We start from the raw sequence: 15,473 nt of genomic DNA, 5'->3' as shown, positions 1-15,473 counted from the left end.
AGGCCGGTCATTTGCAGGTACAGCAGGTTGTTGGAGTTATCCCTGGAGGTGGTGAATCGGCCTTTGACGGTGTCGGAGTAGTAAATAGTACCCCCGCTGCTGCTAATAAGCCACCCATTCTAGCCCCTTCCCGGGGCCTGTCGGACCCAGTTCATCCAGTAGCTGCTGAAGGTGAAGCCGGAGGCTTTGCAGGAGAGGCGCAGAGAGTCTCCGGGCTTTTTCACATCCCCGCCGGACTCCACCAAGCTGATCTGGGACCGGGCACCTGGGAATAAGGACACGACACAAACATTAGTATCAAAAGAGCAAACACAAAATATTCGTCGACAACCCCAGGGTATTTAGGTTAGAAAATACCTTGCAAGGCGGCCATAATGAAAACGATGTAGACGGAAAGTCTCATTTTCCCTGGTGTTGGAGGGAGAGGTGGCTGGTAACTGCACAGACACTGGGGGCTGCAGATTGTGTCTCCTGCTGCGGCCTGGGCAGAGAGAGGGTCAGATATAAACAGGAAACTGTCACCTTCATTTGCATATCCCGCTCTTTAAAAGAGAGATACAAACTCCCTCTCTTAAAGACCTGAATTAGTTTCATTCAGTCTGTGATAGAAGGAGTGTACTTATTCCTCACTGTGTGTTTATGCAGCACCTAGATCGTTGCACTGGGGTCCTGATTTACTTTCGTATCACAGCAGAAATGAGACAATGCTGTGAATCACTAGGCATTGATTTCTAGGAATTTCTCTTAAATCGACCGGGGTCAAGGAAAGTATTTCCACTGTCATTAGTGGCCTTTCGCTCATGAGGTGTGAGAGAAGAGTGCTTGGCCAGGGAGCAGAACGGCTGAAAGTTATACAGCCGGTGATAACTGGGCTCGGAGAAGTGTTAGAAATTATCCTCTCTTTTAAAGCTAGGTTGGAATTATAGCGATAGGCCGGGAGGTCCAAGGAGTTCTAATGGAATTAGGTCCCCGGCTCCCACTGACGGTCAATATAATGTTTGCACCTAACTCCTTCGGGACCCTTTTAAAATATGACCGCCCCAATGCATCCCTTTTTCTGTGGTTTTCATCCCACTAACTTTCCTGCTGCATTCAGTGATTTTGATTTTGTGAGTGATCAATGCCACTTCCCCTTTTCTGTCCACTCCCTGAGACTGGGATTTACAACGCAACGTGAGGGACACACGTTCTCACACCCATGAAATTCCATCATCAATAAAATAAATGCCTAACTCGTTTAATCACCTTTAAACCCGCTCCGGACCTAGCATCATTTTCTTCTCACTGGTTTCCCATTGATCCTATAGAGAAGCACTGGGCAGATAGTGGAAAGGACAATAATCACATGTAGCAAAAATCTCTTTCTTGGCAGATTAGATAGATAGATATAGGACTGGATGAAAGGAAGGCACGGTAATCTGAATTGGCCTTATGTTCTCATCTTGTATAGATAATAGTTTATTGATGAGGCAATAGAGAGGACATCGATACTTATACAAAGTATTTAACACCTTTCTAAGTCAACACTGCACCATTATAGAACATCTCTCCACAGTGCCATTAGCAGTAACGCTGTTATTTTCTAGATCTGTGAGGCTTTGTGTTTTGGTTTCTCCTGCTTTTTCCTCTCATTTGGTGTGACTCTGTAGTACCTTCCACAGTGCGGTTCATACTGATTCTATTTTGGGGGCAGGGAAAAATAAACAGCTGACTTGAATGACCAAAGCCGAGAGATGGGAGTCTATGGTCTGAACCACTAAATATTTGTGCCTATGCAAACCCCCCCATTAACTTTAAAGTCTTTGGGATGAGGCACACAGAAAAATATTTGGTTAATGAACAGGGAAGATGCAGATGATAAACTTTTTTTGAGTATCAGGTTAATAGGTGCATGAAAACTGCTGCTCTGTCTCGAGGCTGTGTTAGAAGCAGAGCTGCAGGACACCGTTTTGAAAAAGGTTTCAGGTACTTAAAGATTTCACACCCAACAAATTTCAAATTGATTTTAGACCCTTTGATAATTGCACGTTTATTAACCATCCTCTGCAGATTTCTTTCCCAAGAATCTCCTGCTCCACTGTGGGTTTCCTAGATTCTAGGGTCAGAAGGAGTCACTGTAACCAGCCATGTGACCTCCTGCACAGCACAGGCCACAGAACTTAATTGCTTCCTGTTTTGCCCCAAATTCTTGTTGATTTTATCGAGATGTGGGGTACTTAGCGCCCATGGGAAGCTGTGAAGCGCCAGAGACACAGGGTGGTTTTGTCATCGCACTAGCTTGCCCAATCTTTCAAACCTGCTCACGCTATACTACAGGGTACAAGACTCTCTGGGCTTTCTGACCGCTGAACCAGCCTGGAGCAGAGCCATGGCATAGGGGAGAAAGAAAAACATTTTCACTGTGGCCCCAGTTTCTAGCTATCCGCAGAACTCTTTGTGTGATTTTCCTTCGTCCTCTGTGTATCTGCTGCCCCCTCCTGATTAACACGGTCCGTGGGCCTTCAGACGTCAGGTTTTCGTATGAAGCAGAACAGGCTTCCCCTCACTGTGTCTCTCGCACAGTAATACACCACGGTGTCCTCCGGCTTCAGGCTGGTCATGTGCAAATAGAAATTGGAGCTGTCCTTGGAGGCGGTGAATCGCCCCTGGATTGTCGGGGAGTAGCTCTTGTTGGACTCTGACTAATAGTAAATCAGCCACTCCAGCCCCTTTCCCGGAACCTGCCGGATCCAATACATATTGTAGCTCATCACGTTAAAACCGCTGCCTGCACATTTCACCGTATGGGACTCTCCAGGCTTTTTCACCGCCGTCCCCGACTGGGTCAGCACCACCTGCGAACGGGCACCTGAGGGGGAAATGCAAAGCAAGAGATGGCTCGTGAAATTCAGATTATCAGACTAAATGATGGGCAAGTGGAGAAAGGAGCGAAGCCGAGCCCAACTCACAGGAGAGGGTGGCCAGGGCCAGGACCAGCTGCACCAGAGGCCAGGTAGCCATGGAGCGGTTGGGGGGAAGCAATGAACAGGCGGGTCTGAAGTGAAGTCCTGAGCCGGATCCGGGACTCTGTGTGTGGACGGAGGCGGTGGGGTGGCGTTAAGTAGGAAGGACGAGCGGTCGGTTTTTGCATATCGCTGGCAGGAGGGGCTGTGATGGTATTAATGTTAGCTCCCTCCCTAGGGGTGCGTGTGGGAGATCCCCAGAGGGCGCACGGCCTTGGAGACGAGTGAGGCGCCTGAGTTAGAAAGGAGCCAGCCCAGCTGTGTGGCCCCGAGAGTGGCTGGGGTGGGGGTGGGGGTAGCTTTGAGCGGACGCTCCTTCTGCTATGAGTAAAGTGGCTTTGGGGGGAGGCATAGAGGGGTGGGGAGCAGGACGTTAATTTGGGTTTCTGTGGGGCTAGATGGCTGCAGAAGGGAGAGGCACAGAGGGAAGGAGTGAACCTCTGCGTTGGAGTCTGTACGGGTGAGAGTGGTTGGCCAGTGACGATGGATATTTTCGTTAATGTGCATAATAAGGAGGAGTGTGTGCTTATAAAATGGGCCCATGACAGCAGGCTGGGAGGCATGGCACGCACGTGGGAGGACAGCATTAAAATTCAGAAGGACCTTTGCGAGTTGATCTGAATTCAGCATGATGACGTTCCGTGCGGACAATGCAAAGTCCTACACCAAGGAAGAAAAACCCAATGCACACCTCTAAAAGCGGGGGATAACTGGCTAGGCAGTAGCACTGCTGAAAGGGATCTGGATCCCCAATCGAATACCAGACAAGAGTGTGGTGTCATTGGAAAAACCAGGCACATATAAGTCTGGGGTGTATTACCAGGCCTGTCATAGGTAAGACACAGGAGATAATGGGTGAGTTGCACAGCTGCAGCACGGGTCCATTTCTGGGCACCGCATTTGGAGAAAGAACTGAACAAACTGCAGAGAGTGGAGAGAAAAATCAACATAAACGGTCCAAGGTTTACAAACCCAGACCTGTGGGGAAAGGGGAAAGAAAACTGGGTTTGTTTCGTCTAGAGAAAAACAGACGGATCGGAGACCAGATTACAGTCCTCAGCCGTGTTAAGGTTTGTTGTAAAAAGGACTGGGGTCAATTTTTCTCTATGGCCACCGAGCTAGGACAAGGAGTAAGGGGCTTAATCTGCAGCCAGGGAGATTTCATTTAGATCCTAGGGGAAACTTTTCTCCAGAGAACTAAGCACTGGAATAGGCTTCCAAGGCTATGGAGTCTTTGGAAGTTTATAAGACCAGGTTCGACACAGACTTGTCAGGGATGGGCTAGGGTTACCTGGTCCTGCCTCAGAGCAAGGACTGGATTCAATGACCTCTCGAGGTGCCTCCAGCCCTACGTTTCTACCAATTCTGTGTGGGACCCTTGTCTGTAAATGTGTCCCTTTATATCACCGCTATTAAAAATAATAGGAACGGATTACTTGAGTGGGAGTGCAGAGAGGATGGACTGGGGAATAAGAACCGGTTTTACTGCAGGGAAATTATTACTAAACATTCACATTGAGGATGACATTGATAGCCACATGTATGTATTTATTCACACTCCCACTGAAACAGCCGTTCCTATTCGGATTTCCATTCACACTCCTATTCCCCGTCTCACTCCCCCTTACGTTCACACACATAGGCCCATTCCTGTTCGAATCCCCCAACCTCCTCCTGAGTCAGGCTAACACTCACGTCCCTGTTCACCTTTAGCTAATGGTTATCTGTGATTGCAGCAGGGGTTAGGGGCCAGGCATCAGGAATCAGGTGGGAGGAAAGGCTGCAGGAGGGGAGGGAACCGAGGAGGGACGGGCCCACTATTTGTCACTGGAAATGTCTATTCACCACTTGGTCTGCGGTATAAATAACCGGGAGGTAGTGAAATAAAAGGACAGGCTTCCTGGGTTTGTTTTATTTATCCTCATCCGGCTCCATCCGTTTTACGGACAAGGAACTCCACCAGCAGCACAATCCTCCTGCAGCGAGACGGGGGACAGTTTCTGTCCGAGCTCAGCCCGGCTTCCCCTCACTGTGTGTCTCTCGCACAGTAATACACGGCCGTGTCCTCGGTTTTTAGGCCAGTCATCTGCAGGTGCAGCAAATTGTGGGGATTGTCCCTGGAGATGGTGAATCGCCTTTTGACTGCCTGGTAATACAGCTGTTCACTGCCACTTCTGGAGCTAATCCGAGCCACCCAGTCCAGCCCCTTCCCGGAGCCTGGTGGACCCAGTGCATGTAGTAGCTGCAGAAGGTGAAGCCAGAGGCTTTGCAGGAGAGGCGCAGAGAGTCTACAGGCTTTTTCACATCCCCTCCAGACTCCACCAGCTGCACCTGGGACCGGGCACCTGGGAATAAAAGAATATTTCAATTCATATCCATTGTAGCTGGAGCAATATCAGTTTCTGTCTCCCAGCGCACTGAGTGGGGTTAATTACCTGCGAAAGATGCTAGAAGGAAAACTAAGGGAAGCCAAAGTCTCATTTTCCCTGGTGTTGGAGGGAGAAGTTCTCAGGGGGGTTGGCTGGTCACTGCACAGACACCGGGGAATGTCTCTGCGGGTGAAGCCTGGGTAGAGAAAGAGAGAGCGCCGGAGATTTAAACTGGAATCTCTCACCTGCATTTGCATATCCCCCTCCTTATAAGAGAAACACTCTCCTTCTTTCAGTGCTGGGCATGACTTGTACAGGGACTCAGAGAGGGAGATTCAGAAAGTCCCACACCGTGTGTATGTGCAGTGCCCAGCACAGAGTCGATGATCATTTCATCATACATTGGAGAGTATCCAATACTGGGGGGCAGAGAATGAGCATGGCTGGTGTGACAGGGCTTGACCTGGTGGCTACAGGAGAGTAGGTTGTTTTTTTATTATTATTTTAAACAAGAAGTTTATTTAAACAACAAGACGCTTTAGTTGACGGGAAATCTATCTAGGATCAATGTTTTGTGGAGTAATTTATCCCTACTTAGACAGAAATGGCTCTACCTGTAACAGCAACATACAAAACAGTGATAAAATCGTCCTTGGTTTTACAATGAGAAAAGAAAAACCTTGAAATGATCCGATCAAACAAAGTGTGCAAGGTTTCTGTGTGTCAACAATGAGAGCAAAATAACTGCCTGGAATATAAAGTTAAAGTCGAAGGAGCCACAATGGAGACAAGGGGTGTTTTCACAGACCCAGTTTGTTTTCCCACCCCATCTCCAGTCCCTGTTGATGAGAACATCCCATTGGCCATTTAGTTCCAGGGTATCTATATTAGCCCCAGGATCAACAAATCCTTGTTCCCGGGTGATTCAGCTGGGGCCACTCCAGAGCAATTAGGCCAGCTGAGGCCAATCAAGGAGCTGGCCCCAGCAGTTAAAAGTCTCCGGGTCAGACAGATGGCAGAAGCTGAAAGTGAGTGAAAAGAAGGAGTTACTTTGCTCCGTGGCTTGGAGCAATTGCTACCACACCCCAAAAGGTACCAGAGTCAAGGGGAAGCCTGTCCAGACATGGCCAGGGATCCTAGGCAGAGAGAGGCCTCAGGGAGGACCCCCCCAACCTGGCTCCAGGAAGTGACCACGAGCCAAGGAGAGGCGACCTGGGGAAGGTGGTAGTTCATGGACTAAGCAGTTTGAGGCTGCTCCTCACAGCGTCCCTGGGTCCGGGCCTGGGGTAGAGGGTGGGACTGAGCCCTCCCCCCCACACACCACACCCAGCTGCATAGCTGAAAAGGACACAGGACCCACAGAAAGGCAGAACAGGCTGCCCTCGCCAAACTGGGTAGCCTGGTGGTTAGAGCACCACCAGAGGAGATAGGCGACCCAGAGTCCAGTCCTCACATCAATCCCGCTTTCATTATTTATCCACAGTGAAACATCTTCAGCACAAGAGACGGAGGGAGACCCACCTCAGCGTACCCCATAATGCAGTGCTTAGCATGTTCACCTGTGAGTAGCAGACCCCTGTTCAAATCCTTTCTCTTTATCAAGCAGAAGGTGGGTGGAGGGGTTGAACTCTGTTTTTCCACATCTCGGCTTAGGGGTCTAACCCCTGGGCTAAAAGTCATAAGGTGGGTGCCACCATCTCCTGCTTGTCTGACTGTTTCGTGTGATGCATGGTGCCAGCCTCACCAGAAAGGCAGGGGCAGGTCAGATGCCTGGCTGCAGGGGGAGATTCCTTTCCCATTCAGGAATTACAGGCAGGGTGACGTGTATCCTGCCGCCCAGACTGAGGTGCCGATCTCTGGCAGAGGAAGGGGGTTCAGGACAAACCTCTCCTGTGCGTTTCCCACTGGCGAGCTTCGACGGCCCCTGCCTAGTGTCCCGGCTTTTGTGAATCCTGTTCTTAGGTGCCTGTTTCTCCAGGAGTTCAGGTGCCAATCTCAGGCTTTGCGGACGGTAATATATTGTTCCTGGGATTTTCTAGGTGCCTGACAGATAGGCAGTGCCACCCTGATCTTCTAACCCGGCACCTGTGTGAATCCAGGCCTAGGGCGAGAACGTAGCATTGTCTTGTCTGCCCAGTGCGTCGAGGGGGAGCCCGTATCCCAGTCTCCTTCCAGAGCTGCCAGTAAGATGCACAAACGGACGGGAAGGGCCATTTTCCCTGGTGTTGAAGGGGGAGGGGAGGTGCTCAGAGGGACTGGCTGGTAATTGCACAGACACGGGGGGCTGGGGATTGTGTCTCGGGTGCAGAGACAGAGAGACGGATAATAACAGGAAACAGCCGCGGTTGCACAGCCTCCTCCTGAGAAAGGAGACCCACTTATTTCCTGAATTATCTTAACCTTTGTTCTGGGCGGGAATCAGAGAGCAGGATCCTTTCCTTTCCTGGAACAATAAGACTGAAAAGGGATTTGAATCCAGGCTGGGTTTGAGACCCTCACCCTTTGGTCCTGCCCCAGATCCTTGCTTTCCGAAGACGCCAGGCAGATCCCCCATCCCTACGCGGTGTAACCCTGGAGCCCCCAGCACATCGCCAGCGGGGCTCTGCTTCCGCCGAAGCGCCTCTGGAGAACCCTGCTGGGCTCGGAGCTAGAACCCCGCTCACCTGGCTGGCCTTGTAGAGGTGCCAAGGCTCGGTAGGTGAAGGTGGGTTCTTTTAGCTCCATGGTTACTATAGTTAATTGTGGCATAGTATTATGGGCTGGATCCCTGGCTCCGCCCCTGGACATCCGCTGAGAGTTTGGACTGTGATTTTCAGAGGGGAGTTGGGGTGACTTAAAATCAGGGCGCTGCTTTGAAAATCGCAGCCCTGCGCCCTGTCCCGCAGGTGAGCTGCGTGGGATTTATTCAGCAGCCGAGTGAAGCTCTGCAGCCCTGGCCCCGTGGGATTTTGTGCTGCAAGGGGGGACATTGGCAGCAACTGCAGGGTTAAAACCCGAGATTGGATCTTTGTCCCCCCCCCCCCCCCACTTCCCAGACCTGTTCTCCTGCCTGTCCGCAGAGCTGCGGAGTGTGCGGAAGTGCTGCCCCCGCACGGGAGAAGGGGGATCCTGCACACTGGGGTTTTGTAGGAGTTTCTTCTCACTGTGTCTCTCGCACAGTAATAGCGGCCCGTGTCCTCCGGCCTCAAGCTGCTCATCTGCAGATAGACCAAGTTCTTGGCGTTATCCCTGGAGATGGTGACTCGCCCTTTCGCTGTATCGGCGTAGTTCATAGCACTGCCGTCGTCGAAAATACGTGAGAGCCACTCGGGCCCCTTCCCGGGAGCCTGGCGAACCCAGTGCAGACTGTAGCCGCCAAGGTGAAGCCTTAGGCTTTGCAGGTGAGGCGGAGAGAGTCTCCGGGCTTTTTCTCATCCCCGCCGGACTCCACCAGCTGCACCTGGGAGCAGGCCCCTGGGAATAAAGTCACAATTAGAAATCACAGGAAGAGCAGCACGCCTGCTGACTCTGAGATGTGTTTCTGGGGAGAGAAATACCTCCCAAAGCTGCTACAAGCAAAGCGAAATGGAGCCAAAGTCTCATGTTGAAAGGACAATTCTCGGGGGGTGGGTGACTGGCTGGTCAGTGCACAGACACGGGGGGCTGCGGGTTGTCTCTGCCGGTGCAGACTGGGCAGAGGGAGAGACAGTTTTAAACAGGGAACTCACCCTCATTTGCATAGCCCCTGTCTTATCAGAGACACAGAGAGACCGTCCCTTTATGGTCTGAGTTGCTAGCCGTAGGACTCAGAGCAGGAGCCAGACGGTTCCTGGCGGTTTGTTTGTGCAGCGCCGACCACTGGGCGGTGTGACGCCGATTACGCTCTTGCCTAAGGGAGACATAAAGCCATCTCGAATCTCTAGGCATCCTTCTCTGATCTAAAGCTTTGTGAAGTGACTGCGGAGACTCCCGTTGTCTTCCATGGACTTTTGAATCTGGGATGAGAGAAACTGGCTAGAATACGAGGGGCGATGCGTGTCAGAATCTGAGTCTGAGCGGAGAGTGGGGTTCAGTTTGTTTGTATTGATGGGAGAGCTGAAAATAAAACTGAGGTGAGGCCTGTGGTAGGGTAGGGTTTTCCGAAAGACTAGGGGAAAAAGAACCCTATCTCCAGTTCAGTTGGGAAGAAGTGCCTCTCTCCTCGTGGGTCCCTGAAAGTCGAAGCATTGCACCATTGATTGTGGGATCTTTGCATTCGAGATGTCTTTAACGTTTTGATAAGAGGACAACTTTTCTAGGGTGCCTCCTACTTTAACTGACCATAGAATCATAGAAGATGAGGGTTGAATGGACCCCAAGAGACCATCTAATCCAACCCCCTCTCAAAGCAGGACCAGCCCCACCTAAATCATCCCAGCCAGGGCTTTGTCAAGCCAGGCCCTAAAAACCTCTAAGGATGGAGATTCCACCACCTCCCTAGGTAACCCATTCCAGTGCTTTACCACCCTCAGAAAATTTTTCCTAATCTCCAACCTAGACCTCCCTCATTGCAACATGAGACCGTTGCTCCTTATTCTGTCATCTGCCACCACTGAGAACAGCCTAGCTCCATCCTCCCTGGAACCCCTTTTCAGGTAGTTAAAGGCTGCTATCAAATCCCCCCTCACTCTTCTCTTCTGCGACTAAACGAGCCTATTTCCCTCAGCCTCTCCTCGTAAGTCATGTGCTCCAGCTCCTTAATCATTTTTGTTGTCCTCCGCTGGACTCTCTCCAATTTGTCCACATCTTTCCTATGGTGGGGGGCCTCAAAACTGGACACAGTACTGCAGATTACCATGAATGCCGAATAGAGGGGAATAATCACTTCCCGTGACCTGCTGGCAATGCTCCTACTAATGCAGCCCAATATGCTATTAGCCTTCTTGGCAACCAGGGCACACTGCTGACTCATATCCAGCTTCTTATCTCCTGTAACCCCCAGGTCCTTTTCTGCAGAGCTGCTGCCTAGCCCCTCGGTTCCCAGTCTGTGGCAGTTCCAAATTATAGACGGGGGGTTTCTTAGTCTTTCTGAAGATCCCAGGTTTGTGACTTGTTATGGATAAACTATAATTGTTCTTTGCTGAAATAGCCAATTGCTAATCACATATTCCACTTAATTATTGCTCACTGATTGTTGACGGGGGCAAAATAAATGCCTAAATGTGTAGCTAGAAAGAAGGTTGCTTCTTCAATACTGATGGCATTTCCAAAGGTGTATTGGGGGGCCTTGCACCCGGATCTGAATGTATAAATAGGGAGGCATGCAGGGCATTGAAGAGTTAATCCGCGATGTCAGAGTTTTCCATCCTGCTGGCCCTTCCCCGCCTTTTACCCAGCACAGCAGTGTTTGGTCTCTGTCCTGCTACCGCCAGGCGCCCGACGCGAGAAGTTCCGCTGCTCTGGTTTTTGTACCAGCAGCAGCTGCTTTCCACTCACTGTGTCTGGCACAGTAATAGCGGGCGGTGTCTTCAGCCTTCAGGCCGGTCATCTGCAGATAGAGCTCACTCCTGGAGTTGTCCCTGGAGATGGTGAATCGCCCTTGGACAGCCGGGGAATACCACTGGCTCGATCCACCCTCGTTAATCTCAGCCACCCAGTCCAGCCCTTTTCCGGGAGCCTGGCGGAACCAGCTCATCCAGTAGCTGCTGAAGGTGAAGCCGGAGGCTTTGCAGGAGAGGCGCAGAGAGTCTCCGGGCTTTTTCACATCCCCACCGGACTCCACCAGCTGCACCTGGCACCGGACACCTGGCAATAAAGACGCGATAGAAATATTAGTATCAACGTAGCGAATGTACAATATTGAGCTGCCTCTCCGGGGCATTTCGGTTGGAAAATACCTTCCAAAGCAGCTACAACGAGAACGAAATGAAGCCAAAGTCTCATTTTCCCAAGGGTGGGAAGGGAAGTTCTCAGGGGGAGGTTGGCTGGTAACTGCACAGACAGGGGGTTGGAGATTGTGTCTCCGTGCAGCCTGGGCAGAGAGAGACCGATTTATACAGGAAACTGTCACCCCGATTTGCATATCGTCTGCCTTATAAGAGTCACAAACTATCTCTTCATGCTGTAAACTGACAGGTTTGCTCTGGGAGTTAGACAGAGGCAGAATACTTGTACAGCGCCCAGCCCCGAGCGACTCGAACTCCCGAGATCCGAGCGCAGGCAGGCGACTGACACACGCAAAAAGCTGCCAAGGGCGGGGCGGCTTTATTCTTAGTATACGGCCTGATACTTAATCAGGGAATCCACATAGTGACCCCGAAGCTCTCGGGTCAGGACAGTCCTGCTAATGCAAGTTTTCCCACGGTGCTTCTTCGCCAAGATTTTCCAGAACAACGAGGTCTTTTGACTATCTCAGTTTTGCCTTCGGTCAGCCTGGGACGCCTTGGAAGGGTTTTGTTCTCAGAGTTTGGGGGTGCGGCATTTTCTGAGGAGGAGATATCCCCAGGTAGGGAACCCAAGCCGAACACCCAGGCTGCGAGAGAACTAAAACCACGTAGGGAAAGTGTCTATTTTAACACGAGGAAGCACACACAGGAAGAAGAAAATGTTACCTTTTAAATGCTGGAATTGTAACTTTGTCCGGGGGTGGTGGGGGGGGGGGGGCGGATTTACAAAGGGCCGTTTGGTACCCAGGTCCCATGGAGAGTGAATGGCCGTTAAACACCCCAAACCTGTGTTAGTGCCTCTGAAAAATCTCCCTGTCTTTCTCCACAGCAGAGATACACGGTGTGCAATATTCTTTTCTAACTCACCCTCTGCTCTAAGCCAGGGAGCTGCTTGTAACGTGACCTTGATTGTCTGTGTACCTAGGCTCGGTGGAGATGAATACAATTCACCTGTGAAATGTTTGATCTGTTTCCGTGGAATATTCATCCGCAGTTCTGTAAATTGTGGCTGTGGTCACCTGGTCAATTGGGCTTCTCCGCCAATTCTACATATTAGCTGACGTCCACTCTAGTAATGGGAGATGAACCTGCCCCTGTTCAAGTGTAGGAGGTGCTGTCCATCTAAAAAGGCCAACGTCCCATGCACTTTACAGAGGTTAAAAATGGGCCGCAGATGAGAATCCGGATTGTTCATCTCTCAGCATCGGTCTGGGTTAGAGAAATGCCTGTGGTGACCAATGCCTTGTGTGTGGAGGTGAAGTTCCAGCCAAGGCAGTCGAGTGCACACCTGACAGTGGATCTCTGGGAACATTTGTTTGATTATGAATTGGTTCGATGAGGCTGAATGTGGGAGTCACAAAAAGCAACACCTCCAGGGAAGTGCTGTGAAAAGAGAGAAGCCGGCTGGACAAGGCCTGTGAAATATTAAAAGGACACGTCATGTTTAGGTGGGGCTTGGTAGGGGCACCGGGGAGAAGTTTCACCCATGGAGAATTATTTCTTTCTTTCACTTCTTAGCAGAATGACAGACAAACGGGTGGAGTGAGGCCCTGGGAGGCAGGACTCCTGGGTTCCCTTCTCAGCCGTGGTATTTAGACTGTGAGACTTTGGGTGAGGCGGGGGTAACTTGCTGTGCAATCTGCAGGAAGCAAACAACCAACCAACCAGAAAGCAGATTGTGTGGGCAGCTGCTGCTCTCGGCAGCTCTTACAGGCAGGCTGGTTCTGCACAAGGTTAATTTTAGTGTTGGCTCTGGTAGGTTTTCCCTCACTGTGTGTGTGTCTGGCACAGTAATACACGGAGGTGTCTGCGGGTTGCAGGCTGGTCAGTTGCAGGTACACTTGGCTCTTGGAGGTGTCTCTGGTGATGGTGAGGCGATTTTTCAGAGCCTCGTTATAAGCAGTGCCTCCACCACTCCAGATATCTCCGACCCATTCCAGCCCTTTCCCCGCTGGCTGGCGGACCCAGCTCACATGGTAGCTAGTGAGAGAGAATCCGGACACGGCGCAGGTCAGTTTGAGGGTCTCTCCGGGTTTCTTCACTCCCCCTCCAGACTCCACCAGGCTAACCTGGGAATAGACACCTGCAGAGGGGGGAAATAAAGGGGAAATGTTTTAGTGATTCCCAGAAGCGCGGTTATTAGGGAACATGCGGTGGGGTGGGCTAGGCGGGGGGCAGAGCTGCAGCCCAGATTCCGCCCTTACCCGCTGGTAGCAGCAGGAGGAAGGCGAGGACCAGGCTGGGGGCCATGTCTGCGGCTGGTGGGCTGGTTCCCTGAGCGGGCTGGGAAGCTGAGCTGGCTCTGAGCGGTGTGAGCGACCTGCCACTGGGCTATGAAGAAGGCGCTGGGTAGCTAATTTGCATGGGACAAGGGGTGGGGACAATATAAGGAGAGATCTAGCAGGAGTGTGACACTGTGTCGAGTTGTAAACCCAGTGTCGGGGAGATCTGAGGGTTCAATCTTAATAAAGGAGCTTCCCTTTGAGTATTTATATACAGAGAATAACACTTGGAACTTATAATACTACCAATTTCACCTACGTATCTATCATCTATCATGTCTTTCCGCCCCACCCTACTGTTGATGTCGGTGTCAATGTTATAACCCAGCAGCCCCTGACATCACTGAACCATCCGTTGTCCGTGGGAATCTGCAGAACTGGTCTGCAAACCAACTGTGCAAAGCTGCGTTGGGAAAGTCTCTGCGCTGGGCTGTGTGGCTGGGAAGGATTGTGGAGCACGATGGCTTAGTGCGATGAGAAGGGACCGTGCTGCACGGCAGGATAATGTCACAGCTGGTGCTCAGTCGCTGGACAGGCCCTTGTGATGGTCCCTGTGCAAAGGGGTGAATTTCATCCCTAGAGAATTGCCAGTGGCTGGCGGGGAAGGTCCCTGGTAGGTTATTGGCCAGGCTCTTCCATTCATTCCCGTTGCTCTTCGCTGAGGACCCAGCTGGGCCCATGGATGTCTGGGAGTTATTTGATGAGGCCCATAGAGAGGAGGCAGTGTGCAGGGGGAGGGAGTCGATGAGTTATATTACGTGTGTGATACCTTTCAGCAAATATTAGTGAAATAGCCAGCACTCACTGATAGCTTCACTGTGCCCATGTTTTTATCTGACAGTGTTTGTGGCTTTGTTTATCGCGTTCTCCCCCCACCCCCGACTTAAAGGCGGTGTTTAATCGGTGGGCCCATACCTTTAAACAAATCTTTGTTTGCACATAAACTAATTTTAAAATGTATTACAAACAGGGGGGAAAGGTTCAGGTCCAGCCCTTCTCAGTCAGGTCGGGACCGGCCTTGGCTCTGTGCTCGGTGTGAAGCTAGGTTTGGCTAAGACTGAGCCGCTGGCAATGAACACGTCGCTTCCTCTCTTGAGTTCCCAGTGCCCGCAGTGTCAGTGTCTGAGCAGCTGGGACTTTCCCTCCTACCCGCAGCGGGAGGTTTTTGTCTGAGCTCCCAGCGGCTTCCCCTCACTGTGTCTCGCACAGTAATAGCGGGCGGTGTCCTCGGGCTTCAGGCCGCTCATTTGCAGATACAGCAGGTTGTTGGAGTTGTCCCTGGAGATGGTGAATCGCCCTTGCACAGAGCTGGCGTAGTGTATAGTACTGCCAGCCCCGTAGCTGATAATTGCGACCCACTCCAGGCCCTTCCCGGGAGCCTGGCGGACCCAGCTCATCCAGTAGTCCCCGAAGGTGAAGCCGGAGGCTTTGCAGGAGAGGCGCAGAGAGTCTCCGGGTTTTTTCACATCCCCTCCGGACTCCACCAGTTGGATCTGCGAGCGGGCACCTGAAAAAAAAGAAAAAAGGCTTTTTAAAACATCTTGTCATTACAAGCAATAACTCCGTGTCCTGCCGGGCATTCAGGGGATAACGCACCTTCCAGAGCTGCTACAAGGAAAACCAAGTGCAGCCAAAGTCTCATTTTCCTGGTGCTGGAGGAGAAAGTTCTCAGGGGGTTTGGCTTGTCACTGCACGGGTACAGCCTGGGCAGAGGGAGACACAGATTTAAACAGGAAACTGCCGCCTTTATTTGCATATCACCCTCCTGATAAGTGACACAAGCCCCTTTCCCTGAATGATCTGAGTTATTTGGCCTGTGTCTGTAAGACAGGGAGTCGGACGGGTCTTTACTCTGTGTCTGGCTAACGCCCAGTGAGCGCGCTGTGCCATCCTGGTCATACCATTGCACTAAGAGCT

The 15,473-nt window shown here is 51.3% G+C and overlaps 1 gene segment (V, D, J or C); it reads right to left on the bottom strand.

Annotated features, from left to right (window-relative positions):
* Positions 1-14,701: 14,701 nt before the first annotated feature.
* LOC137144479 (Ig heavy chain V region 3-like) lies at positions 14,702-15,235 on the bottom strand. The segment is given in 2 exon segments: positions 14,702-15,063; positions 15,153-15,235. Coding segments are annotated over 2 exon segments (408 nt in total).
* Between the last annotated feature and the right edge of the window lie 238 nt (positions 15,236-15,473).

This window comes from Emydura macquarii, unplaced genomic scaffold, assembly GCF_026122565.2.
Source record: "Emydura macquarii macquarii isolate MOO-44397 ecotype Brisbane River unplaced genomic scaffold, CSIRO-AGI_Emac_v2 contig_3453, whole genome shotgun sequence".
In the NCBI taxonomy this organism is placed as follows: domain Eukaryota; kingdom Metazoa; phylum Chordata; order Testudines; family Chelidae; genus Emydura; species Emydura macquarii.
Note: the sequence above shows the minus strand (reverse complement) of the source record. Positions and strands in the feature narration are given on the sequence as shown.